The sequence below is a fragment of the Temnothorax curvispinosus genome, unplaced genomic scaffold (assembly GCF_003070985.1).
Source record: "Temnothorax curvispinosus isolate PA1 unplaced genomic scaffold, ASM307098v1 QBEX01000740.1, whole genome shotgun sequence".
NCBI classification, from domain to species: Eukaryota; Metazoa; Arthropoda; class Insecta; order Hymenoptera; family Formicidae; genus Temnothorax; species Temnothorax curvispinosus.
Window position 1 is genome coordinate 1,163,753 of NW_020210520.1, and position 27,630 is coordinate 1,191,382.

The window sequence follows — 27,630 nt, forward strand, 5'->3', positions numbered from 1 at the left end:
GGTTTATCGTACGCCTGAGGGCGAATAAAACGCCTTTAAACCGTCATAGGTGCGAAAGGGCTCATACGATAATCACCGAGAGTTACGACATGGATGATCCGGCTTTGTTTCTCCGATAAAATCTCGGCTTTACAATAAAAGCGCCGTGTGGGTGGGCGAGTTTTCTGATGGGAGCGATGTCAAAGAACTTGGCTGCTTTAGCAATCGATAGCCTATATAGTGAGACGTCAAGATCGGATAATTAACGAATTGTGAAACGAATTGGAAGATTATATTCCTATTGAAAAAAGTGCAATCAATTAACTGGAGGAATTGATGAGAAAATTAATTTAGAGTTTTGTTACGCGAGGATTAAGGTGCGTCGTAGCGCGCTCGCCAGTCTGATAAATTAGGAGTCCATTAGGAGTATCTTTTTCCACTCGGGAAATACAACACAGGCGAAATTTCCGTTTATTCCAATATTTCACTCCGTTTTTCTGCTCGCTTGCAAACGGTAAACAAGATGCAGCAGCAGCGAGAGTTGGGAGTCACCTCCCAATCCCATCCCGTTCACTTAACGAATTAGCGTTTAATTTCAATTAACGTGTACGTCGTTGTTGTTACACCGGGACACCTCGCTAGTCTCGCGAGAGTTTCACAATTTGCACAGTAACGCTTTACAGGATTTGCCCGTTTAATTCGATTTGCCTTCTCCTGGACTGTCTCTACAGCCGCGTCATTTGTTTGCTCGCGCCGGTCACTGGATAAACTTTTGTATCTTCTAATTATGTCCCGTTCGCCCCCTCTCGTCCAGAGTTTTTCAACGTGCAGCGCAGTGTGCACTTTTTGCGTCGAGAAACGCGAAATTGTACCACAATTTGTCTTGCATTAACCTACTTTCATGTAAGGCAATCGTTCCATTGATCGTTACGCCATTATCCAATTCGCGTGTTCGCGATAAGGCGAGCCGCGATCTACTTCTTCCGATTCGACGAATAGCACATTCAGAAATCGTATATTTCACGAAGTTAATTTGGAGATTATTTCGATCGAAACTTAGACAGCAATCGACCGTTTAATTAGCTTTTGCTTTTACGCATAGCAAATATCGTAAATATTATAACAAGATTGAATCGAGGTCAAATTATTTTATATCCTTTCTTACACGCTCAAAGCATTATTATTATAGTACTTGTTCTATATTCTTTTGTTTGTACTATGTCTTGCACTCTGTGTAGATAATATACTGTACATTCATCTCTTTATATTTAGAAAATATTAAATTGCACGAACAGTTGAGAGAGATATAAAGATTAGCTTCGAAATTAAAAACCTGTTTTAATTTAGAAATATTCAAATTCAGTTCAGTTTGAACATATCCGAAAATATCAAAATAACATAAAATTAGTTATCTGATTAATTTTTATCTGACAGTCCGCTAATCGTTTTTATTGGATTATTTCCGATTGTGATTTTTGCTCCCTTCGAATGATCGAACAAACATTAATATCTGTCCAATAAAGAACTAGTACTTGGAACTTTATATAGACATTGGATTCGAGCTGAAGATCATTAGTTAAGATTAATTTCTGATATAATACAAGACACAATGAAGAATCATAATGGTCTCACACCCTTGTGCCGCATGGGGTCAGATGTGACTATCTAAGGACGTGACTAACGATTTATTTGACGAATAAAGAGAATGAATTTCGTGTCCCTAAGTGCCGCGACGCATCTGGCTGCACGTCACTCCGATGTGCAGCGTGAGACTGCGAGAACTGCGATGCACGTGACAATATGTGCAATGTGTGCGCCGTATACGCTCCGCGGCTTGCTGCACGCCGTGGTCTTGTACGACGTGCAGTGCCGCAGCGTCATAAACGGTGGGGGACCAGCTGGACGTAAACGTCTCTGCGAACAGCCTCGCGTTGGACTTAGAGGACAGGCGGCACTTGTTCAAATGTTGTCACACGTGGAAGCGTAATGAAAGCACGTGTCATCGTTCACAGCTCGGCGTCATTACGCCTTGAGGACGTAACGATATTTCAACCCGCACTTTTTCACGCGTTTCAGTACGAGACAAGAGTGCGAATTAATATTAATTCCGTATAAGTACGATACATAAAATTTTATCTGAATTTTTTGGTAGATATACGATTCATTGTTTATTTATCTGCACGATTGTAGCGCAATATTTGGCGACTATGCCTCTCCGAAGAATTACTTTGAGATCGAAGTTTAACTCTCGACACGCGCTCTTTACGAAACTTTCAGATTTCGGGAAGGAATTTCTTATCTTGCTACACATCCTTCGTGTTGCATTGCCATTGCTCGTTCATCATTTCTGCATGTTCGCGCACACTCGTCAGCGTCTTTCGACTTCACCGGTGCTCCCGTGGTAGTCGACTTCCCACAGTCTTCACCAAGGATCTGCATTATTCCGGACCTTAAGAGCTGCATTATGGAAAGAGGGAAATATATTAGAATATCCTACGAATACGTCCGCGTTTGTGACGAATGTTTTATGCGTCTTAAGGGCTCACGCAACCCACGAAATGGTGTACCTTCGATGATAAATTCACAAAGGGAAGGAGACATTTCATTTTCTTAATATACATTATTTCGTGCTCCTTCGCGAGCAAACGTGTCAGAAAATCAAATATTTATCTTCCTTCCTTCCAATCTTCAGAAATTTATAATTTAGTACGGAAGACAAAATTAAGATAAATTCTAGCGGTTAAATTAAGATAAATTCTAACCGTAGCGGTTACTTTTCATTTATGCAGAGGCGGAGCCGAATCTTCGCGCGGTTTACGCAGCTTCCGTAAATTACAATTTAGCAATTTTTCGTCTCGCAATTGCGCGCACGCAAAACAGCAAACTTATAAAACCGTGCCGTCGTTTATCACTTGATCCGCGATGCTCGCGCAATTAAGTTGTTTGCAATAGCTCGTTCCATCGTTTCCTTTTCGCCTATATCCCAAAGAACGCAATCGTTTTTTGCCTACGGGAAGATATCCTCGTGTTTTCCCTTCTCTTCTTCCGGTACGGCCAACCGGCGCGTGTTACGTGAGGCGGCACGAGGTAGTTTCGTTTAATCACAGTTGAGGCCGATTTCAATCGCAAGTTCCCTTTCTCTCTCTTTCTCGAACGGCTCCCGTCGACCTTAACGAGTTTTTCCCATTCGGCGCCAGGCGACTTTTGCTTCCTTTCTCACGGTCCGCCGGTCAGCCCTCTCTCTCGTTAGCCTAAAGATATTTTGTCCGATGAACTCTTGCGGCTCGAGCGGAAAGTCCGGTCGCTCTATCCATTGTTTCGATCGTCGACCGCTCGACTGTATTAAGGAGGTTCTACAGGTACTCTCTAGTCAGTTGAGAGATGAAGAGAAAATCTTCAAATTCATCGATTCTAAGTATTCATAAAAAATTTTCGTGAATTTTGATGACGTTAGAGCTTATATCATACCCATATTAGTCAAAGCGAGGAATAATTAAAAAATCGTGTAAGTGCTCCTTTGACTCTGACGGCTTATAATGGAAGAAAATGTGGTAACGTCGCGAACTTGACAGTTCTGCTCATATGACTGTGGTTATTTCACAATTTCACATAATTCTAGAGCGAGTACTTCTCCGTAAGCGTTCGTAAACGTTAGGTGCTTAAATTTGAGGTGCTGTCATACTGTGGTGCTGTACTGGCTGTACACTTTTCGCGCGGGTGCAGTCGCTGCGACATTGCCAAATCTCCCTTGTTATTCGAAGCACGCTACGTGAACTGTGATATGGCCTGTTTCAATAGCCAATATCACAAAATTTTACGCGATAATCCTTGTTTTTCTCAATATTTCTGAAAAGCTTAGATTAAGATCTATAAGAGCTCCGTTTTTTGAATCTCTGGTAGGTCGCCTTTATATAATTAATATCTCGTTTTCTGTTTCCAAGAGCCCCTCTGCCATATGTAGCTTATGTTAAAAACTGTGATTTCAAAATTCATTTTTGCAAATTTTTACACGGTAACCGATGCTAAAATTTTTCGAGCACTTTTCTCGCATCTCAATTTATACGTCCATAAAGTTTTTTCCAATTTTTAGATACATCCATTATCTATAGAACCTCCTTAAGAAGAAAACGTTCGATTATCAATTTCGATTTTATCATACAAAATTGTTGAATACGTTGTTTATCCAGCGTTTTGTATGCTTATCGTGCATGCCGCAGTAGAATTTCCATAAGTATATAATGATAAAATACTGTATAATAAAAATAATAATTGTTGAATAGCACACTTTTTATTTTATATTGTCATCTCACTATTTATGTGATTCAAAAATTTATATTAAATAGTATTTATCTTTTACAAACATTTCAAAAATATTTCAAGCGCCGGTTACCGATGATTACTTTTTACTTCACATTGTTATCTAGCTATTTATGTCATTCAAAATTTTATATTGAATGGATTTTATCTTTTACAAGCGTTTGAAAAATATTTTAAGCGCCGGTCACCGATAGCAGTCACCCTAAGGAGATAGGGCGACACTTTGTCTACGTTTACGAAATCCTCTTATTCCTTATCAAACAAAGTCGTGATTTTTGAGTTAACCGTTATCAGCAGCATTATGTGTTAAATCGGCTGAGTAAGTAACAGAACTTCGCATGAGATACGCGGATGATCTAATCGTGACTCGTGAAATAAGCTATGAATCCCTCGCGAATCCATCAACTGCGCGCTGAACAGATCACTCAGCCACTCAGGTAATGCCCTAGCAGTTTCCTTATCAGCTATTGATTCTTCATCCATCCAGGCGCTATTCCTCCTCGGCGAATTAGCATAATGTTGCCGCGGGCTTTGCATATTCATCTCACCGCAGGTTGCCCACGCCGCCGCATCGTATCGTATCGTATTATACGTAGAAAGTAGATCGTTCGATAAAGTCGCTTAATTTCGGGGTACCTCGTGACGTTTTAGCTCTCACTACGGGAAAAATTGTCTTGACGAGCCCCCCCCGATAATATCGCGTGAACGCGAGCGCGCGCGCGCTCGCTTCACATGTCGCCCCCAGGCGACAGCTGTCTTGTCGCGGGGCACTTGATATTGCAAAATATGTATCCTCTATCGGAACGGATAATATATTAAGCCATCTCTCGCTCGTTAGACCGTCGAATAACGTTAACCCGTTCGATATCCTTCGCGTAACTCGATGTCCGCCCCTCCGTAATTGAATATCGATTCCTTGCCGATATCGATCGTATCGGCGAGCACGTCGCGATTTATTAAATGCTTAAATTGACTTAACTGTCACGTTTGAGTCGAGTAGCGCGATTGAGAAGCGCGCCTTCCGCGCTACCGTAGATCTCGCGTTACCTCGGAGGCTGCTCACAGGCGCATCGTCTACTCCTGTACTCACGCTGATAACGACGTCGTGATATACAGCTACAGATTATAGGCTAATGTGCGTCAGGCTTCACAGTCAGGCATGTTAACGCGATCGCTCCGGCGGTAAGCTCTCGGCACTTAGCTTCTCTGAATATAACGCAGCCACGACTGTTTCCAAAACTATGTGGGAAAACCACAGAGTGGCTTCCCACACATTCCCGGAAAACAAGAGATTCCTCGCACAAAAACAAATTGAAGATGTATAATTAATGTTTTCATATAACGAAGTGTTCTATCTATATGATAAAATAGCCATGATTTTATGGACACCTTTTATTACGTAACTTCGTGATATTTTTATAGGTATCTCAAATATTTTTTTCGAGCATATAGGCTCGCGATTTAACGCTATAAACATCTTTAATATCGAAGATATTTATAGCATTTTCCCACAATAACGAGGACAACCGGCTTGTTGAAGAGGAACTTTTGTTACTGATTTACAGTTGTAGACTTTGAAGATTGTTTAGAGATTGTTGGCGGTAGTTTCATGGTGATCGATAGTCTTACATTTCCTCGTACGCTTATAGTATGTCACTTCAGGGAAGGAACGGAGAACACGTAACTACAGTTTGAGAATTGCTGGAATATATAATATCCTCGAATGGAATTGTACCCAATTTCGACTGAAAATTCATTTTCAGTGTTCTCTGATCTTACGAATGAGTTTAGATAGCAGAACTCCGCAATTATGCTGTAAAACTTTATGCGGAAAAGAAAATATCCGCCGCGCGTATAGAATCCGCCGCCGCGTCGCTTAAATCGAAATATTGTCCTCGAGAGCAAAGAAAACGCAGAATGTGGTAGAATGTGAATGCGCCACAGTAGCTGCATTCTCCTGGGAGACCTGCGCAACAATTTATGCCACCCCTCCCCCTATTTCTTCAGAGCCTTTAAAATTCTTAAATCGTTGGATTAAAGTCAACTCACAACCTTCTGGGACAAGGTTATTTCGTGTTGCGTGGAAATCGCACAAGTTGCGATTTATAAACTTGAACGTAAAGAGAACATTTGCGCGCTAAATAAATTTACGCAAAATGCGAAATATAGGAAGAACGCCGAATGCAAAAGACTTCTTTTCTTCCTCTCTATCTCCTAATCTGTATTCGCGATGTTCTCGCGATCTCATTTCGCTACTTTAACGTGCCGGAATCCATTGAGAATTCAATCGTCGGTGATAGTTGCGCTACTTCTTTTTGCCAGAAGAGCGCATGCCAGATTCATTATCGTCTCTAGAGACGATGAGATAACGGAAAGAACAGAAGTCGATCACGTGGAAGCGCGGCGAGCGCAACGACGACTCGGAGTGACGAGCAAAAAGAGACGAGATCGAGAATCACGGAAAAGTCCGTGAGAGAACCAGTTCTCGTGGAACGAGTCGGATAAGAGCGCGAGCCAATGTCCAACGCATTAATATGATTTAAGACGATAATTACCCCCGCGCGTAACGATCTGGATGCCGCGCGCGGTGCAGTGACACATTTCGAATTCCTGAAATCACGCTAATTAGCAACAAGGCACTTTAAATATTTCTCTCAGAACTTTCCCGTATACTTTATGCACTTCTTAAAATGCTTTGCTGTCCGTATTTGCGACGGATAATGGAAGGAAAAAACACTGGAGAGAATTAAAAGTGATATTTTCACTCTAATTAGATTAAATTGGAATATAGAAAGCATTTTCAAACAATATTTAACAAACAACACAACATTTAACAACATTTATTTAATATCATGATATTATATTATCATGACTTATAGACAAACAAGTTAATCTCGTGAATATTTTAATTTTGAAGTAATAATTCCAGCGTTTTAATTTTGAAGCAATAAAATCTCATGAACGTTTTAATTTTGAAGTAATATCTCTCATCAATGTTTTAATTTTAAAGTAATAATTCTCGTCAATGTTTCAATTTTAAAGTAATAATTCTCGTCAATATTTTAATTTTAAAGTAATAATTCTCCATAATTATCCGATAATTAAATAACATTGAATCAAAAACATCTGTCATAATTTCGGAACCGACAATTTTCGTAGATTACTTTGCCAAAACACATTAAACAGCTGTAATACGGCCTTAATTATCTGCACACGCAGACTGTATACCTGCGGCGGTCAGTGCGAAACGCGTGAAACGTAAAATCTACACAGAAGCTATCGATTATGTATTTGCCATTTACCGTTAGCAGCCAGATTTGTCTATGTCAATCGGTCCTCAGCGTGGCGACGTACCGAGCACTGTCAGCCGGCACGTTACGCGAGTGATTTATGAAGGGTACGACAGAAATTACGCGAGCGACTCTTAACTGCTAATGCGGGGTGTGGCCGCTCTCTCATTACATAACTTGTCGACCTAAGTGATTGACTGCATTTCGCGTTGCACCTTTCCATCAGGAAGTGCAGGTGCCACGTGGATTTGGCATTCGCCGCACCAAATTGGATTCTTCCCTTTGGTTTATAACATTCCGCAGAGTCCTAAAGAGGTTAGTGAAGTAAGGATGTCCCCCTCTATTAAGCGAAAATTCAAACCCGGGCTAAATATTTATCTATATAATTTTCTAGCGGCTGACAACACTCACAATTAAGGTTATGATATATTTATCAGAAATTATTATACGCGCGTTAATAAATATCACGTGAAGACATAATTAAAAGCGCGAATTATATATTTCCGAATTTACTAATGAACACGGTATCAACAAATTAGTACAATTAATTATACGACTGATCATTTATTATGATATACACACATTTTGTGTGCATAACAAATAAAATGTACGTGCAATGCATCTTTATATATTTACCCGTATACTTCATGTTTTATTTATTGTTTATAATATTTATGTCGGGTCGGACCCGATAATCGTGTTACATTACACCTCGTTATCGGCTAACAGTGTACTTCACAACACCAGTGCATTAAATTGACATAGATAAATGTTAATATGACTTTAACGTCAACTGCCGACGGATTTATTGCAACATTCGTATAGGTAATCGGCTGATGATCAGGGTGATCGATCAGACTGACAATTGCAATTAATTTCTATTCATGTCACATTGGCGGTCACGCGGTCGATTGAAAATTATCACGTAATATGTAAATTTACATATGAAATACGGCAATTCGCCATTTGCCCGAAAGCAAATATTATTTCCTGCATTTCCGAAATTCTCAAACGCATCTACATTTCCATGTGACAATCTCCTGTTTCGCATATCAAATATTATTATTTCATGTATTATGCATATCATTACATTTTTACGATGTGCATTGTAATTTTTCCTAACGTAATTAATAAAAAATGCACTTATAATTGTTTACCAGTTTTCATGCTATAATCTAGCTTTATATATTATTGTAAAAAGGAGTATGTTTTTTTTAAATATAATTTGAATTACAGCAATATTTCCTCTGCGCGTCAAGTCGCATATTCGTGTTTATACGAAACAAACTGCGAATTTATGATAGAAAAATAGGATAAACGGCGCAAAGTATCTCTTATAACATATTAGCTAGCGTTTGTCGTCCGCGTTTTGATCGCGATAAAAAGAAAACGGAAGGAAAAAAATAGCCACGCGAGAAACATCGTCACATCCTTGATAACGTGCATCACAACATGAGCGTCTGTCAAAAACGTCTGATATAATGGTATACATATTCATTCATCAATCCTGGATTGATATCCACTCCGGCGAGCGTCGTCTATCGTGCCGGCACGCGCGATGGCCGATTCAGGCTTTTAAAAATCCGGTGATTAATAATTTTGACCGAAGCGACCGAGTTGCGGAACACGCTCGCATGCATGCACGGACAAAAATATCTATACATATTTTCCGATTCGATATCAATCGGGAAACCAAATTCGCGGTCGATCCGGACATTCCGGGCAACCACAATATGTTTCAACGCGTCACATCGCGATTGAATCAATCGGTCTCGGTCTCGATTTCTGTGTCTCGATCAGTAACAGCCATTAACGGAAGATGCATTCATATTAGACACATAGTTGATTTTAGCGCTTCGATAAAAAGATTTCATTCTTAAGTAATTGTGAATTTAAAAAGTTATTCATTCAACCCTTGCCAATAGAATTTTGTTACATTTGTGAAGTACTGTATCGAAATAAGATCGACGATTTACGCCTTTTCAATAATCGGTTCAAGTGTGTCTTCATCTCTCGCGACTGTCATCCAAAACGCATGCGAATTATAAAACAGACATCCGTTATAAATTGCCGCAAATTGTAAGACAAGATGCAAGATGCGATACGAAAAGCGTATCGAAACTAGAATTCGTTGGAAAAGTCCCTCGAGTGACATATTTCATTGAGGCAAGATTGAAATCGCGAGACAGCGACCGTATATTTGTTCGCGCGCGCGTCCCGATTAAAATTCGCTGCAATCCTCGCACGAGATACGGTTCATACTTTTGCCGGTGTCCCTCGGGCGAAATCCCCCGGCGGACTTCGATTCGTTTCAATTATCGGAGGTAATTTAGTTTCGGTTTATTTTCCATTCGTACACGCGCATACGCCGGAATTTCGTCGGCAACTTATCACATTCAATGCTCTTCCCCATTCCTTTCTCTCGATGCCGCACGAGCGATTATAGCGGCGATAGAGTGAGCAGAGTCGGATTATAGCTATATATATATTTTTTCCGATATTATCTTATTCTATTGTCAATTTACATTAAATTAATTTTTTTACCAGAGAAAATTCTTCTTTACGATTATTTCGTATATAGAGTGGAAGATTTAAAAATATCTTGAAAGTAGCATATTTAATCAAACATATTAATGTAAATTTTGTTATTAATATAATATAAATTTATTATATTAATAATGAATCATGTATGTGGGCATAAAAGATTTGTCATAAATTGAAAAGAAAATTATGTACGATTTTTATTAACCATAATAATTATCGTTAGCTTCAATATTCTTTTTCCATCTATAGGAGGACATTTTCTAAACTTCTCTTCAAAAAAATTCAATCAGTAATTTTGTATAAAACAGAACTTGATGAGAAAACGACAAATTCTTCGTGCCAATTTAATACAATGAAATATAATTCATAGTAGTTTCAATATCTAAAAACAGTAAAAATACAAATATCTTTTAAAATTAATGAAACTAATAGTACGTGTTTTTATGTATTTATTTTCGTTTATATATTGCTTCTTTATCAATGTAGTTTCATTATTGTTATTGTAATTTGCTTCAATACGTTTCTTAAGAAGAGTTACTCAATAGCCATGTTTGGCTGTGCAGCCAGCGTGCGTTGCTGGCAGCGTACTCTGCTTTCAGAGTCGTAGGTTCGAATCCCACCGCGCCGCGTTTGTGTCTGATCTCTCTCTCTCTCTCTCTCTCTCTCTTTCTTGTTCGAGAATTTCATGCGATGATGATACTTTAATCGTTTACTCGAGGTTTTGACGAATCCGATGGTTTCGTTGAAGTCAGTGAATTTGAGAATTGTCATAGTTACTCTGAGCATGAAATTAATTAACATTATTTTATAACGGTTTTGAAAGAAAAGAATGCTGCTTAACGTTTTTTTTATTCTATATTACATTATTGATGTGTATTATAATTCCAGCGTATTATTTATGCAGAAAGCATATTTCAAGAATGTATTCACATAAATAAATATTTTCCAACACGCTGCACCTCGATTATCGAAAGTTCTGGCGTATAGAATTTTCCTAATTAAGGATTATTTCAAGAAAGAACAGTCTAAAACAATAAGTTGAAATAGAGGAAACTGCGGAGTGGACTAAAGAAAGCAATAAATGAAGAAAAATGCCAAGAGTAAATCGGCGTAATCAACACGTTAATTAGCATCGTTCTGCTAATTAGCGTCGTTCGTAACGGCTACCGTGCTAACGGCGATGTCTTCGCGAGCTGACCTTTCGTAAGTCGACCTTAAACTTCGCGCTCTCCTTCTTCCTCTTCTCCAGGGCCGAGGCCGGAAGCAGCCAACATCAGCTTATATTTTATGCCGGTAGTTGCCTTCCAACTGTACGGTCGATGCGTCCGTAATGTTCAATGGCACCCTCCGAAAGGGCGTGATTAATTCTCATAATGGCCGCTGCGTCGACTTAATGAGTGCGCTTTGTCGGACGGTCGTTGGCCGTCAGCCGCGCGGGAGAAAAATGAAGGGCGACACTTTTTCGCGGAGATAAATACGGTCGGTGCATCAACTTGCAGACGTTGTAGGCGGCTACCGACTTTGATAAAGCAGCTTTCCGGCAAGTCAGCATACTGTGCCGAGTAGAACGTTATCGATACCGTGACCAGAAGCGGGCGCGATAAACGTTATCTAACATCTCGGTTCAATGGAAAAGTCGCGAGATCAAAGGGAATGACGGAAAAAAGTTCTTTCGTTATAACGAGTCGCCTTTTTCGTGTAGTTAACTCCGTCGCTCTTATCGAAGTATAAAATCGCTGCATAAGAGATATTTTCGTGAATTTTTAGGATGTAGGTGTAAACGTGAATATAAGCTCTTTACCACTCCGTAGTGATGATGTTTACCTTATCTTATCTACTGTCATTGGGTCGTGAGTCAAGGCTGATGCGAATTCGTGTTTCGCGTTTTTCGTTCACGCGAGGCCACGTCTTTGGATTTATGGACAGAGACTATGGAATTGCACGCGAAATCGCGCGAAAGCGTAATCATTTTTTATTTGTTATACTTACTCGTTAATCGGCGTGACAATTAAATGGTGTGACAAATTAACCGCGAGAGATCTTGATCGAATTATTATAGGTTTAAAATTTATTTATTTTTTTTTTTTTACTGGATTATCTTCAATATTCTCGGAGTGTATACGAGTCGATTCTTCTCTTCACGCCTCGTTGCGAACATTCGTGTTCTTGTTACGTCGAGCACGTCGGCACGTGTCGGGAGCCCCACGTGGACTGCCGCGATCGCAACTGAAATCAGTCCATCGGGTTCAACATCCTTTCTTTACCTGGCTGCGCGCCGCTTACATAAAGATATCCAGTTACATCACACATTAGTCTATACGTGAATTCTTAACCTTTCAACTACGTGGTTTAGAATACATCACACATGCTCGCAATGTATCTCACAGCAATGTATCTATCGCGATATATCATTAAAAAAGACCGGTGTATTATCTAATCAGTATCGATTTTTAAAAAGTAAAAGTTTTAATTTTGATATTTAAAGAAGAAATACGAAAAAATGTATCTTTTTGATACTATAATATAGGTATACATTAAAATACATGAAATATATTAATGTAGGTATATCAATATACACTTTTTAAATATATAAAATACATGACAATGATTTAATAATCTCTTATCAAAAACATATAACATATATTTTATATATTTATTTAAAAAATCTATATTTGTATGACTATATTATATACGTAATATATAAAATTTAATATATAATGTTTTAAACATTTTATTTCTTATACGCTAATACAATAACGCATTTATTATTATAATACAACAATAATAATAATTAATGAATTTTCTAATGTAAACTATTTCAAAGCATATATAATTGCCCGATGTGTGTTAATTAAGTGTTATGCGTGTTAATTAAGTGACGCTAGAATGTTACCATCGGAGTCGGGAAAGTCGAAGAATCGCATGGGCGGTATGGGAGAAGGGAGAAGCGAGTCACCGGCGCGTGACTTTCCTTGACGCAATTTAGAGTCACGAGAGGGTCACGCGAGAAGATGGTGTCACTAACCGACGGTGTGCACGGACAATTCGTTCAGTGGCTCGATTAATCACGCCGCTGAACCGCGCCGACATAGTTAATTAATTAATCGCGCTTGGTGATCGTGACGCGCGTTCGCGTGGGTCGTGGGACGTGGCGTCCCGTTTCCTCTCCGAGGAATGCTGTAAAAGGGCGCCACCAGTCGGGTAACCGGGTTCACGGTACGAGCCTTTTCGGTCTCGGTCGCAGCGTGGGTGGGCCCAAAGCGGTATAGTAGGCTGGGCCTGCCGGCCTCGAATCTGAACCATGATCCGGTTTTTGCGACGCAACCAATGCTGACGACAAAGGAATTTCTATACGAGACTCGGGTCGCGTTGCGCTCAACTTCTCTACCTTCGGTAACTCTAACTCCGGAAAATTCTTTCGGAAAATTGTCCTTGAACTTCTCGCGAAAAGTAATGAACTTGCTTGCACTAATCCAAAGAGTAACATTGGGTCCCGCGTATATGAAGATTTTGTTCTGTATTCGTATAACCGTGAATGAGTAAATCGTTAATTATTGGGAATATTTTTCGCGAATATTTTCGCGTTTATCCGCACGATATATCTTGTATTATACATTATTTGAATACGCGCGGCGCGTTCGCGCGTTAAATTATTCAAGCCAGAGCTTCTAGTTTCCCCTCAAAACGAGCGTTGCAAATGGACGAATCAGGCATTCTGGCCACCGAATGCAATCGTCGAATCGACGGCGGTCTTTTTTCCGCGATTGCACGACCACGAATTCGCCACGTGTCGCAGTCACACATCGAGCGAACGTCGATTGCCATCGCCCGCGCGCTATTTCGTGCCCAATGAAGCCGGAAATGATCGGGCGGTCAGGTGTGAGTTTTAGCGCCTGGCGAGAGTCCAGCTCGATAAGCGTCGTTCGGTAAACAGACGGAAAAACAGCGATGGGATGTATGTAATGCATTGAAATTATCGGCTAGAGCTAAATCGCGTGACGGAATCGCGTCTTCCGCAAGTTGCATGCATTCGCACGTTTTCAGCATCTTATATGCGCTTGCACTTCACCTGAAGTTAAAGAGCGCGCTTTATTCCCGCCGGATATACGTTACTCCCGTTTGCAACGGGAAAACGAAAGCTTTCACTTCCTGTCGTTGCCGGAGCGACGCGAGCGTCGGCGAAAGGTGCATTTTACTACCGCGAAAACGAATACCGATAAATAAATAAAAAAAACTAGAGACGAGAGTACGCAGGACGGTATTGTATCGCGCGATATAATAAAAGCTGGAAAATTATCGATACCTGAAAATTCGACGGCGAATATCGGTATTATTTTAGGCTCTGAAGATCTTTTTTCGGCGGAGAGAATTTTTGATGCGTTATGGTGTAAAACGATCGCCGATATATCGATTCGCGAGAGATGGCCCGAACCGGAGACGATTCACAGCGGCCGATGAGTTTTACCACTCGGGTTTTTTTTTTTTACGAGGGCGATAGAAAACGCGAAGTGTATTTCGGAGTATGATACCAGCATTTTCCTTCCTGCGCTACGACGCGACACGCGTATCCATTATTATCGGATGTCAGTAATTTACGAGAACGTAAAAGAAACCAGCTATAGGCCGCCGAGTATCCATTAGTGATGTTTCCTTCGAGAAACAAAGACCGTTTCCGCTCTCGATTTACGCGCGAGGCAATTCGTTATCGCGGCCAGGCGCTTTAATACAACGCGACGGGCCTGTAATTGTTTCGATCTAGCTTTGCTGTAACACGGCGAAAGACGTCAGCTGTACGAGGGATTAAGTCTCTGACGAAGATTTAATCCTTCGCGAAATCTATGTCGAAGCTGACGTCGTTTACGACGCGATAATCTCGCACATTTTTATACACACTCAACGCGAACGAAATTCGTCAGGTGCTGCGCTCCTCCGAATGGATTAATCGCGTCACGATCGATCTCGATCTCCTGTGAAGCTCGTTGCACGCGACTGTGACTGACATTCCTGTGTTTCATTAAAGCCGCCTCGCGCTTACGTTTACGTAACTGGTCGTGACGCACTCCGGACAGTTCAATCCGTCGCTCGCTGCGTGTGCAAATTGCTGTCCACCGACGGCGCCTGACGCTGCGAATTATACTCCAGTTCGTCAAATGTCGGGATATTTCAATAACCAGGCTCGGCTTCACATGGTTAACGCGTCAGAGATCAAAGAGAATACTTTTCCTTTTGCACTCATCGACTGGATTTCCGTTCAATATTCGCGAAATCGCAATGTAAAGCCGATAGGCCGGCCGGCCTCCATTCAAGCGCCGCGCGGCTATTCACGGTGACAGAGCAATTTTACAGCGCAAAAATTTTCCAATCTTACTCCGATTAGCGATCGCTTCACGTTGCACGTTGAACAAACGCGTGCTCCATCGCAATGTGTAACCGGGCTTTTTATGTTATTTTAACAATATTTGATTGCGTGTCCAAAGCGCACGGACAACATCAAGCGCGATAAAAAATGTTTCTCAAAATTTTCGCTCTTGATAACATAACGTTACATTTCTCTATTTTGGTTATAGCAGAAATATTAATGCCAATATATGTATATAATGTATATGTATATAATGGAGAATTATCCTGGAAATTTGCACCAATTTAGGTGATTGCATTCCGTGACTCATCGTGCAGCTGGACGGTTCCGCGGAATTTTCCCCGTGTTCACTCGATCGCGCCGGCACGACGCGGGCGCTTCGTTCCCGCTAAAGTAAGGACTCCTCGAAAGTGCCAGATCGCATTTGCACGATTCGAACGGCGGACCGTACTTTCACTCGATCGCCTGTCCCGTACCTCGTCGGCACGTCGAGGCTCTCGCCGCCGTAAACCCAAAGAGGAGAACCGCTTGGGACGCGGAGCGGTGCGACGCGAGAAGGGAGAGGAGACTCCGGGCAGAAGGAGAAACGCGAGAAGAGGAAGCAGACACGCACGTACGCATTCACGCACGCACGTACGCACGTACGGCGGCGTACGTACATACGTAACACATACGAGCGAACGAGCGAAACGAATCGAGTGGGCGCTCGCGAGTCCGAGGAGAGGTTTAGTGACCTCGGCGTGTCCTAAGGAGAAGCAGAAGGAGTAGGAGGACGACGACGACAACGACGACGACGACGAGTACGAGCACGGGTGCAAGCACGAGCACGACGACGCTGAGGCGCAACGAGACGACGAGGAGTGGCCGAGAAGAAGAAGAGCAAATTGGTGCTCCCGGTAGCAGGGGCCCATGAGCGCCGTGGAGGAAACATTACGCAACGTGTCGAGGCGCAGCGGCCGCGGCGGCTCGATCGGCGCCGATTGGTCCGCGCCGGCCGCACGGGGCCGGGCCCAGCCGAACCCTGTCGCTGCGCCGGCCTGGCCCACGTCCACCGCCTTCAACTGGCCCACGTACACCGCCTTCACCTGGCCCCAGGATATCACGGGCCCGACCACACGCCAGTCCTCGCGCGATAGCGTCGATTCCGCCAGCCAGCACACCCCACCTGATCACACGGAGCTTTTCTTCAAGGTCCTACCTTGCCCCCTGATACCCGCTTTCTCGCGCGCTCGCTCATCTCACGCGACGATACGCCAGCATTTCGTTGTTCTCTCTTGTTTCTCTCGCTCGCCGAGCGCGACCAATCCCTCGAACGTGATCGCTTTTTGTAATCTTATTAATTTTCTTTTGTTTATTTTATTTTAATTTTAATGTATCTTACTCCCTTTTTGGAAACTGTGGCGTATTTTTAAATTTGGTTAGTAGGCCATATTACCTCGCTTTCTTTTTTTATCTCTTCTGATGTCGAATTAGTTCGGTCGGAATTAAGATTTGAAAATTACGCGAACAGATGAGCGAGCTGGAATAAGAATGAAACGATTATTTGAACAATCGTTGCTCGATGCAGGTGATGTTACTCGGTGACAGCGGCGTTGGGAAAACCTGTCTTATGACGCGTTTCCGCAACGGCAGCTTCCTCGCGGCAAACTACATAACGACCGTCGGCATTGACTTTAGGGTGAGACTTTAGGGTTACCATCTTGTATTTATTCACTGTTAAGTATTAAATATTAAAGGATGAAATTTAAACCAATACCTTGAGTTCATAATAACATTTTGTTATTTTCAACTACCATGTGTGTCGAAATTTATTATTTTAACATATAAAACAGTATTATTTTAACTTTATTGATTTTGTTAAATTTACATTGTTGTAGTTAAATTAACGATATATTTTTTTAGTAGGAGAAGTAGCGATCTATAAGAATGATTAAAAATGACTCGAATTGAATATAATTTGACACTACGAATTTAACAGTGCATACGCGATTAACAGAGAATGCTCTCGTGCCGATGAACTTTCCATTAATGATTCTCTAACAACGAAGTGTATGTTGCTCACATTGGACGACGGTACCTTCATGATTTATAAGACTTGGCCTTCGTGGGATGTTACAAAAATTTAAGTAAAATACACAAATACAATAGAAATGTCTTTCCTATCTTTACAGAACAAAGTTGTCACCGTCGACGACACGCCGATCAAGCTGCAGATATGGGACACAGCCGGCCAGGAAAGGTTCCGAAGCGTGACGCACGCTTACTACCGAGACGCACACGGTAAACTCTTTTCTTTCACGTCACAAATCTGCCTTGATTCAATAAGGCGCGGAATATTCGCCTAGTACAAATTAACAAATGGATCGAAATTGAAATTAGCAAAAGTTAACGGAAAATTAATATTAATTTTTTTTTAATTTTAAATATTCATTTTATCGCTAGTATTATGCAAACCGCACGATAAATCATACGATATATTACATTTTGAAATTATATGTAGGTATACATATATATATCGCAATTAATTTAACACACTAGGATAATCGCGACGTGACGACATTCTTGATAAAAACGTGTTTAACACAGTAGCATCGTGCTATCGATAAATACGAGATTGTTGGTGATGATTCTCCACACGTTGTGCAATATCTCGTAATTATTTTATTCTCGCATTGCAAACGCCGCTACAATCTCAAAGCCGTGCATACATTTTACTGGTTCCGCGTTTTACACAGCGGAAAATAATGAGAAATATATCTCCCGGCGAGAGATAACGCGCTTTCGAGCGTCGGGTATTTAATGCATGCTTGGTTTATTCTGGGAGAGTTGCTCTTACGGCAATTACGAAACGCGCATTTTATAACGATTATTGTTTGGCAATTGCCTTGCGCAAAGTATTCCAGATTCTCTCCTCTTAATTGTTCTTAATTTGCGAATCCGATGATCGAATTAAAATCGACTTTTCCGTAATTAAAAAATGGTGATTTGGTTCAATATATTTTTTCTAATAAATTTTCAACAATTTAAATATTGTTAATTATATTTATATATAATTAATTAAAATATTATAATTGATTTTGAAATGTCAGATGTGTGTATGAAAAGCACGTGTAAAAATAAATATAGGTAATTTTAAACTAACTTTTGCTGTAGAACTCGAGTTTAGTCCTTCTCTTTTCTGTCTTTCTCAAGGACTCATCTATACCAAATTGGTTTTGGGAATGGGAATTTGAGACTTCTTGTGCATGTAACGAACTTTCCGAGTAGCATAGAATGGCAGCGTTACATTGGTGCGCCTCCGGGAAAATCTTAATTGCTCGACTTGGTTATCCACATTCGAATTCGAAATGTCGGTTCGTTTCCAGGCTTGAGATGATCAATTTGAAACGTTACCGTCATCACTCGCGGCGAACTCGACTTTACAATGCATGAACCATTCGTAACTTCCTAATAACCCGAGCCCTAGCCGTTGTTCCCGATTTTGTTGCTCCGCCAGTTCTGGCCAGGTGCCAAACTCGATTCGCGTATATAGATACGGAGGAAGAAGTACGGGGAGATTGTCTGAGGGGGGAACCTCATTGTTTATCCGTCTGACAGTTCTAAAGTTGTTGCGACAATAATACTGCGTTGCATCTCAACTTCAGAAGTAATCATTCCGGTCGAGTGAATTCGACGCAATAATTAGACGCGTCAACCATCTAGAAGATTAAATAGCGACTATTGAGATCGCATTATAGAATTGAGGCGTTTAAGGCAAAAGTGAAAATTGACTTTATAATTCGCGAAGCATTTTAAATTATACAAGCTAAAGATTTAAGTATAACATAATAAGACTCGTTCCCGAATAATGTCCAAAAGTGAGAGAAAATCATGTATTCACAGATTATAATATTTTTGCGCTTTTGTTCTGAATTCGATTATCATTTAATGTATTAAACTTTCAAATGTATAAGACATACACGTATAAACGGATGCATTTACATACGTCGTAAAAAGCTTCTGACCGTCGCGTGACGTAAAGTCGATTAAGTAGTCAATGAAAAAGAAGCAATTCACACGACTGGCGTGTTCCAGCGCTTTTGCTGCTGTACGACGTGACGAATAAGACGAGTTACGACAACGTCAGGGCTTGGCTGAGCGAAATCCGGGAACACGCGAGCGAGGATGTCGTCATCATGCTGCTGGGTGAGTCGCGTTTATATTTATGGTTTCCGTACCGATACGATAGATCTCTGCCCACTTGGGATCCTCACGTTTAAATGGGGATTTCGATCTTCGGCAGGATAAAAGAAATAACGGTCATGATAATGGTTTAGCGGAGATAAGAGCTCGGGAGAGCTATCTGGACGACCTACATAAATTTGATTTCAGCAGCATCGGTCAGATTGCGTCCGAAGTTGATATACATCCAGCTATCGAATCCGATTTAAATATTTAAATAAGAGATTGAGAACCAACAAAATCCAGGTTCCGGGAAAGATAAAATTCAACTCGCAGCGTTTCCGCTTAATGCAATTTGGCCCGCTTTGGAGAGCAATTAAGACAAATCTTCGCGAATCCACGTTCGACTAGAAAAAGCGTTTGATATGAGTGTAAGAGAAATATGAATATTTTCGACCGTCCGCAATTTTACGTGTAATTTTTAGCTTTTAATTTGAAATCCTATTTCGATCCGAATGTACATCGTATGGACTATCGGCTCACGCAAATTGACCTTAATTGCTCGCGGGCAGTCCAGATCGCATCAACCGAGAACACTATTTTAGCATCGGAAAAGCTGGAAAAGTTGGATATTTTGTGATAATTTATTTTCTCGTCGCTGTATCAAACTGCAGGTAACAAGTCCGACTGCGGAACGGACCGTGCCGTTAAGCGAGAAAACGGCGAGCGATTAGCGCAGGAGTACAAAGTGCCGTTCATGGAAACGTCTGCCAAGACTGGCCTCAATGTCGAATTGGCGTTTCTCGCCGTTGCACGGTACGGTTTCGATAAAATCGACGAAAGTAGAATAGTGTGAACGAACGATGCTTGAAACTGCACTGATTTTTAGTTGATTTCACGTTAACGCTTGATTAACTCCAATCTTAGTTTAACTGTCCCTCCGAAAGGAGGGAAAGTCTTTTTAAAAACAGATAAAAATGAGCTTAAAATAAAAGTTAATCGAGTTTTTGCAAAGTTCGTTGTATATTTTTGAAAGGAAGAACAGCACGATAAATCGATAGAACTAAACGACACCGATTGATTTCAGAGAGTTGAAGGCTAGAAAAAGCGACAACCCTGATGGGGCGAAATTCAACGTTCAGGACTACGTGCGTCAGCAGTCGCAGCAAAGCTCCTGCTTCAACTCTAGCTGCCTGACAATCTGAACTGCTTTCCCTTTTTTTTTTACGTTAAATTAAGAGGATACGCGAACTGGAACCGCGCATTGGTCGCGAGGAGATCCGGCGCGAAATTGCCATATCGTGAGCCAGGCATTCATTTGATTTCCGCGGGAGAGAACATCGGTGTAACATTCGTCGCGGGACGGTATATATACATTTTATACTCGATTCATAGACTTTGCGAATAAGCCACAACGCAGGCAGATCGATCCAGATTCGTCGGGTGAATCAGAATCGGAACCGCGGTGGCGGAGAGAGCGGTCAATATATTTTCGGGAAACGCGAGGCATTATTTCGTTCAACGGGGAGCCGTAAATGTTAACGCAAACCGCGATATCGAAAGATCGACGAGTACCTACGATCGAAATGGCTTTGCGCTCTTAGAATAATCAGGGTCAGAGAGCTGAATTTTTTTTTCGACATAGCGTCAGGGGAAACGCGGAGTTGTTGTTAAACGTTATAGGCAAACATGTGTCAATGATTACTCGCACACGGTTTATATTAATGTGAATAGTTCTAAGAGGATAGAGAGAGTTTCACACGCAGGATATCCCCGTAGGTAAGGCTTTAGCTTGATGGTTCTAATTTCGCGTACGCCACATCCGCGTACATATACCTATACATATATATGTATTATTAAGCGTCCGGAGCGATTATTACGATCGTTGAGCATAAGTTGTAACGTCAATTGTCGTACACCGATTCCGTAATCGTTCGTTACGTTGTGCTCCATTAGCGCTCGCTGTTCGCAACAAAGGAGCGCGAATAATCTTCGATTTGCATACAATATGCTTGTTACGAGTTATAGCTCGGCGCGTTTGCATTTCTCTCGTGGTGCCTGCGTCCTGCGTGAGCGAATAAAATGTCAATGCAAGCTCGGTCGACGTACCAAGTTGCGAAGTAGTGCGTGTCGAAAGAGAGAGAAAGAAAGAGAGAGAGAAAGAAAGAGAGAGAGAGAGAGAGAGAGTGGGAAGGAGAAAAAGGGAGAGAGAAGCTACATCTCGTAGGAAGAACGTGAAAACGATTCGCGGTCTTTGTCGAACGGAGTGACGTGCAAACGCGCTCAGGTTTTCCTAAAATCCCTTGCTTTTTAGGCCTTCCTCTCTTTTTGCCCTGTTTTCTTTCTTCTTCTTTTCAGCCGAGAGAACGTCACGTCTATAAACATCGCCAAACAAACTGCTAGTTTTGAAAGACGAAAATGAGGCAAACGAAAGGAGGGTAGCGGTCATTTTTAACGAGTCCAAAAACGTCGTCACCGTCATCACCAAACCGCGAAATCTTTTTTTAGAGTAGACGGTGTTTACTACCAATGATACTTCGTCGGATGCCGTTTGCCTCGGACCGACTCGTGACTAACCGTGACACTGTTGGCAGTCTGTAGAAATCTGTGAATTCGTGATCGTGAGCATGTTTTGTAATCGACAAACTGATATTTATGTAATATTAGAGAAAGAGATACTGATGCCACTTAACCGAGGGGAGAATGGTTATCCGCAACGTAACGTAGGAATCAAAGAAATTTATCGATCGTTATATGTTATATGTCAAAGTTCTAAACAAAGTTGAGGATCGCTGTCCGTTGAAGAGTCAATAAGCTTAACACTGTTTAAATAAAGCTCTATCGATGTTACTGCGAAGGACCGTTTGAGCACTCTTGATTTTTCTAAGTCCTTATTTTGCGATAGAATTAAGGGAAGTACCGGGGACGCGCGCAAGCGTTGAACGTTAATTTTATAGCAAACGGAAATCCGTATGAAGAATTTTTAGAGTCGGCGGAAGATTGAAGGAAATATATCACGTGTGTTACATCTTGATGTATGACAAGCAATCTGTCTTACCTGCAGTGTACAAATGACAATTTCGTGTATCAAATGTATATTGAAGAAATATATGAAATAAAAGTCGACCAAATGTACGATGTATACCTTTTTAATATTAATTTCCCATCCTGATCACTACAATTCTCGCGAGCAAAATTTGTTTTGATGTAAAAACTCGAATAAAAACAGAAACGCTGAATTTTATCTGTTGGTTATCTGTTATTATGGAAAATAGAAATATTTTGTGTTTGAGATTAAAAATACAAAGAAAATTCATCGATTGGTTGTTTTTATTAAAAATGACCTCTTTCTGCAATCTCCTCGAACATAACAAAAAAGTTCCATCGCAAATGAATCGCTGATAGGAAAATAAATTTATATCGATCCTAACAATTTTTTTATTTTTTGGTCTCAATTAATCACGCATTGAGATATATTCCAAGCGTTCAATTTTAGGTGGGAAAAAAAAGAACAAAACGCAAGAGATGCAAATAAAGCAATCGGATAATTTGTTATACTTAAATTAACGCGCGAGTTCCTCTTTTAAATGATATATTTATGTATAATTTAATATATATATATACATAAATATATTTTTATAATATTTGATTTGATTATTTAATAATGTATAAATAAAAAATAAGCTTCAGTTTTCACTACCTTGTTCCATCTGTCACGCATATCAGTACAGTTCTCACAAAGTGGCCTTAATCAAACTTCGATTATCTTAATTGGCAATTAAGTTAATCGGAGTTTATTTGAAATCTTATTCCTCTTATGTCCATTTCCATCAATGCAGATTAACTTTAATCTCGGTTTAACTTACTTTTGATCTTTTTCTAATTCTTAGAACTAGAAGAAGTAAGTTAAACCGAAATTAAAGTTAATCTACGTTGGTAGAAATGAACATGTTTTTAAATTACATTGCATCTCGTTTTTTTTTTTTTTTTTTTTCTAAAATGTTGATCGTTCATCAAGTGTATGTATATGTAAGTATAAATGTATACGAACAGAGCGTGTCGAGCTCGGATCTGTGGGCAAAGTCTAAATGACCATGCGAATCAAATCAATCCTGGAAATCGAGGGAAAAATCACTCCGAATGGAGAGTGATATATGCGTAACGTAAATCATCGACCACGTGGTCGATCTCGACAGACTCGTGATATTGTCTAGAGTGTTCCTTGTAAATTATTTACGTTACCACACAAATTACTTACGTTTTTTGTCATTTATATGTTAAATATTATATTAAGCATAAAAATTACACGTAATGTGTTCCATAAATTATTCAAAATATTTATTGAATTAATACTTATATATCTACTTATAAAATATTCATAATATAATTTGAATTTTTTAAAATACTAATAAAATCTTCTACAGTAAATTCTTTTACCTTTTATCAAAGTATTGATATTTCTGTGGTAAGTCTGTTGCTCACGCAATAGAATACATTTAATTATATTTCTCTTAATATTATTAATTATTTCTATTAAAGGTCCGGGCTGGACCTTCGTAGCCTAATAATAATATATGTTTCATTTTGTTCTTTTATCTCTTTTTTTCTTGGAATTTTGTATATATATTTGCTCCATCTCAAATGCACAAAATATAAAAAAAGAATTAAGAAGAGTAAATTTAAAAAATTTAGATAAAATATATTGCACTCTCTATTCCTGATACACATGTCCACTTTTCGACAAAAAAATTAAATTTTGAATTATTTAATTTCCTGATTTCATACAATTCATTTCATTTGACTTGTGTTTACTAATAATATTGTTAATTATATATTGTTGTTAGACTACCAAGATCCAGCTTGGACTTTAAATGGCAATTTCTCTAATTGATTGCATATATATTACATCGGCTGTGTTCCTTTTGACGCTTTCAGCGCTGAAAGCGTCGCTCCATCTCTATTTGATATTCAATGTGCAACGGAGATAGAATAATGCTTACAGCGCTGAAAGCATCAAAAGGAACGCAGCCATCGTGTCCTGTTTATGTGTCGTGTCACATATTATTGTTAATTATTTCTATCCATAAATTGTATAACTTTATTTCATATGAGATTTCTCATTATATTATTTTTTTCTTATTCTCTTTCTAAAATTATATATAATCTAATGATACTTGTTCTCACACACAATAGTAGTCTTTTACGTACGCAACTGGGTCGTTCTAACGTTTGCCGGCGTTCCTTTTGCCGCGCAGGTATAACAAAGTGTCTCTCAACATCGGGTCTGACCGGACATCTCTGAGACTCTGAAGCGCGGGTTTGCTTCGCCACCGTGAGCGTCCGGTCGCGCCATCTTGGTGCGTCACCGGCAAGTTGGACGCGCGGAAACAGTGTCTTCCTCGCCTCTTTCCCGGCTCCATCAGTGAGCACTTGAGCAGGCCATTCTGGCGGCTCTGGACAGTCTACAGTCTGGCCACTTCCGATTTCTCGTTAGCCGCAAACAAAACGCTTGCGTCCCTAACCTGAGAGCTCTCATCGCAAGAGGGATACGTAGCGTCGGTGTCGGCGACGGCGTCCTGGTGGTCGTGGTGTTGTCCCGCGCCGGATCAGCGTAGCCTAGCACGATGGACGAGGACGTGGTGGAGATGGTGGAGAACGTCTCGGACTTCGGGAACGTGAAGAACGTCTGCAGACTGTGCCTTTCCGCGGACGGGCCTAGATCCTCGGTGTTCGCAACGCAGGAGGACGAAGAGAAGGAGGACTCGTCCGGCCACCGCGTGCCGCTGGCCGCCAAGATTCAGGCTTGCCTGTCGATCCAGGTGCGTGCGACTCGCGCGATTCGCGCTCCTCCCCGCGTGAGAATCATCGACGGGACTCCCCGCGGTCCCCGAGGGCCGCCCGATCCGCCCGATTATCCCGTGACCGCGAGCGGCGAGGTCTCGGCGGAGTGCATCGCCCGACGCGTTTCGAGGTTATGTTCGGACGGGTGCCGACTCGACGCAGACTTGAGAATCATCGCGGTCGGGGCTGTATCTTCCAAGTCGCGTTTTACTCATACTCCGTCTTGTTCAATCTTTATCTTTCCTTCGCGCTAAAACGCAATTACAGCATCTGATTTTCGGTTGAATAAGCGAGCGAAGCATTTTAAATGCTTTTTAGATACGTGTCCTCTCAGATGTTTGAAGTATGGAGTGAGAGTAAGGCGTTTAGATGTGACATGATAATGTAAACAATATCAGTTAATATGAAATCAGAGTGTGAGCATTATACATTAGTAAATATAGCATTACATTAGTAAATATATTGTAAATTGTGTAAAATCAGGAAATTAAATAAGTCAAAATTTAATTTAAATATTTTTGTTGAAGAGAGTGGGCATGTGTATCCGAAGCAGAGGATGCAACATATTTTATCTAAAATTTTTAATTTACTCTTCTAAATTTTTTAAATATTTTGTACGTTTGAGATGAAGCAAATATATGTATAAAATTCCAAAGAAGAAAAGAAACCAAAAATGATAATAATAGAACCACGATATAACCAGTAGGTAGTGGCACTCTGCGAAAAAATACGTAGTCGCTAAGATACAGCGGCGCAGGTTCTGTTTCTGATCTCGTATTCAATGAAATACAACGCGACAGGAACGTACCATACATATACATGCTTACATATGACCAGCCAACTTATAAGTATCCCTGAAAATCGAATAAAATAAAGCAATGTTATGTTAAGTGTAGTCACTTATTTTTTCATGAAAAAGGGTGACTATATTATTACTTATGATAGAGCACTACCACTACTTCTTCTAATCAGCCCTGAATTTTAACCCTTCGTGTGCAATGTCAGGTCACCCGTGCCCTGGCAAAGTGACTGTCCTATATGTCAAGTGTCTGTTTATATAAATATATTGTTTAAATAAATGAAAAAATTGGCAATATAGCGATTGATCCTTAAAGTAGGATAGTTAATAAGGTAACATGAATTTTTTCAGATTTTTTTAGAACACTTTAAAGTATTTTTTAGGCGTCGGAAATGAGTGACCCGACGTTGCACGTTACAGGTGCCGAAAAAGACGTTGCACGCGAAGGGTTAATATTAAAGTGAAGGTCCACGTGACGGATGGTCACGTGGACCTCCACGTGGAGATCAAAGGTGCCGAGAGCGGCCACTGCTGGACTGCGGAAATTTTACTCGGGTACACACCAGCGTCGTTCTGTGTCCTTGTTTTGTTCAATTTTTAGTAAGTAACAAAGATAGAACGATACTGGTGTGCACCCAAATGAAGTTTCCAAACGCAGCCCTGGTTATATTATGGTATAGTACAGAACAAAACGCTCAGCTAGATTTGCAATCTTGTGTATTTGACTTGTGATTTAAAATTCTTGTCGAGATTTTTACCTAGATTATATAATGTGCTTCATTTTTTTAGATTTCAGCAACCGACAGGTTGTCCACATTGATATGCGCAAATTGCGTGAAGAGCGTTAATCAATGGCACACCTACAAGGAGTCGTGCCTGCGTTCCCAGGACAAACTGCAAGAATGGCTGACAAGTCAGTTGCAATCAAATCCTCCGGTATGTATTTTTAAATGTACTAGGACACAATAGTTTGTCATTTTTACTGTTATGTTCTCGTATTCTCATATATTTCCAATATTCGCAGGTTATTCCAATATTCACGATCAAGGATGAACCAATGGACTTGGACGAAGATAATAATGTAGAATCTATCTCAGAGATCACCAATAATGTGGAGCAACCAGTAAGTATAATCTTATCATATTAAAACTATTATGATAAAAAAGATTTCTCTACGTAAATATTGTCTGTTCTCCAGCATTCACCAATTCAAACAATGGAAAACGATGAATGCAATAGTGAGAAAGTGCAAGAAGTAACGAATACCAGCGATGCGACAGTACAAGAAGTAACAAATAACAGCGATGCGACAGTACAAGAAGTAACAAATAACAGCGATG

The 27,630-nt window shown here is 40.5% G+C and overlaps 3 protein-coding genes across 14 annotated transcripts in view; all 3 read left to right on the top strand.

Moving 5' to 3' along the window:
- Window positions 1-16,464, top strand: part of LOC112457677 — a 29,207-nt gene extending 12,743 nt beyond the window's left edge. For all 9 annotated transcript variants that reach the window (XR_003041144.1, XR_003041143.1, XR_003041142.1 and 6 more), the window contains one exon: window positions 15,778-16,464. Coding sequence is in view for 1 of the 9 variants with exons in the window: in XM_025020860.1 (XP_024876628.1) it covers window positions 15,778-16,257 (480 nt within the window). In the remaining 8 variants the exon portion in view is untranslated. The remainder of the gene's footprint in view (window positions 1-15,777) is intronic.
- LOC112457654 (ras-related protein Rab-37-like) overlaps window positions 1-22,790 on the top strand; it is a 150,287-nt gene extending 127,497 nt beyond the window's left edge. For all 4 annotated transcript variants that reach the window (XM_025020844.1, XM_025020850.1, XM_025020831.1 and 1 more), the window contains 4 exons: window positions 17,661-17,769; window positions 19,564-19,674; window positions 20,325-20,466; window positions 20,738-22,790. In XM_025020844.1, coding sequence (XP_024876612.1) covers window positions 17,661-17,769; window positions 19,564-19,674; window positions 20,325-20,466; window positions 20,738-20,855 — 480 coding nt within the window. In that variant the 3' untranslated portion in view covers window positions 20,856-22,790. The remainder of the gene's footprint in view (window positions 1-17,660; window positions 17,770-19,563; window positions 19,675-20,324; window positions 20,467-20,737) is intronic.
- A 1,529-nt stretch (window positions 22,791-24,319) lies between these two features.
- LOC112457713 (zinc finger protein 845-like) overlaps window positions 24,320-27,630 on the top strand; it is a 7,985-nt gene continuing 4,674 nt past the window's right edge. The window contains exons 1-4 of the mRNA XM_025020905.1: window positions 24,320-25,469; window positions 27,080-27,226; window positions 27,315-27,413; window positions 27,489-27,558. Coding sequence (XP_024876673.1) covers window positions 25,275-25,469; window positions 27,080-27,226; window positions 27,315-27,413; window positions 27,489-27,558 — 511 coding nt within the window. The 5' untranslated portion in view covers window positions 24,320-25,274. The remainder of the gene's footprint in view (window positions 25,470-27,079; window positions 27,227-27,314; window positions 27,414-27,488; window positions 27,559-27,630) is intronic.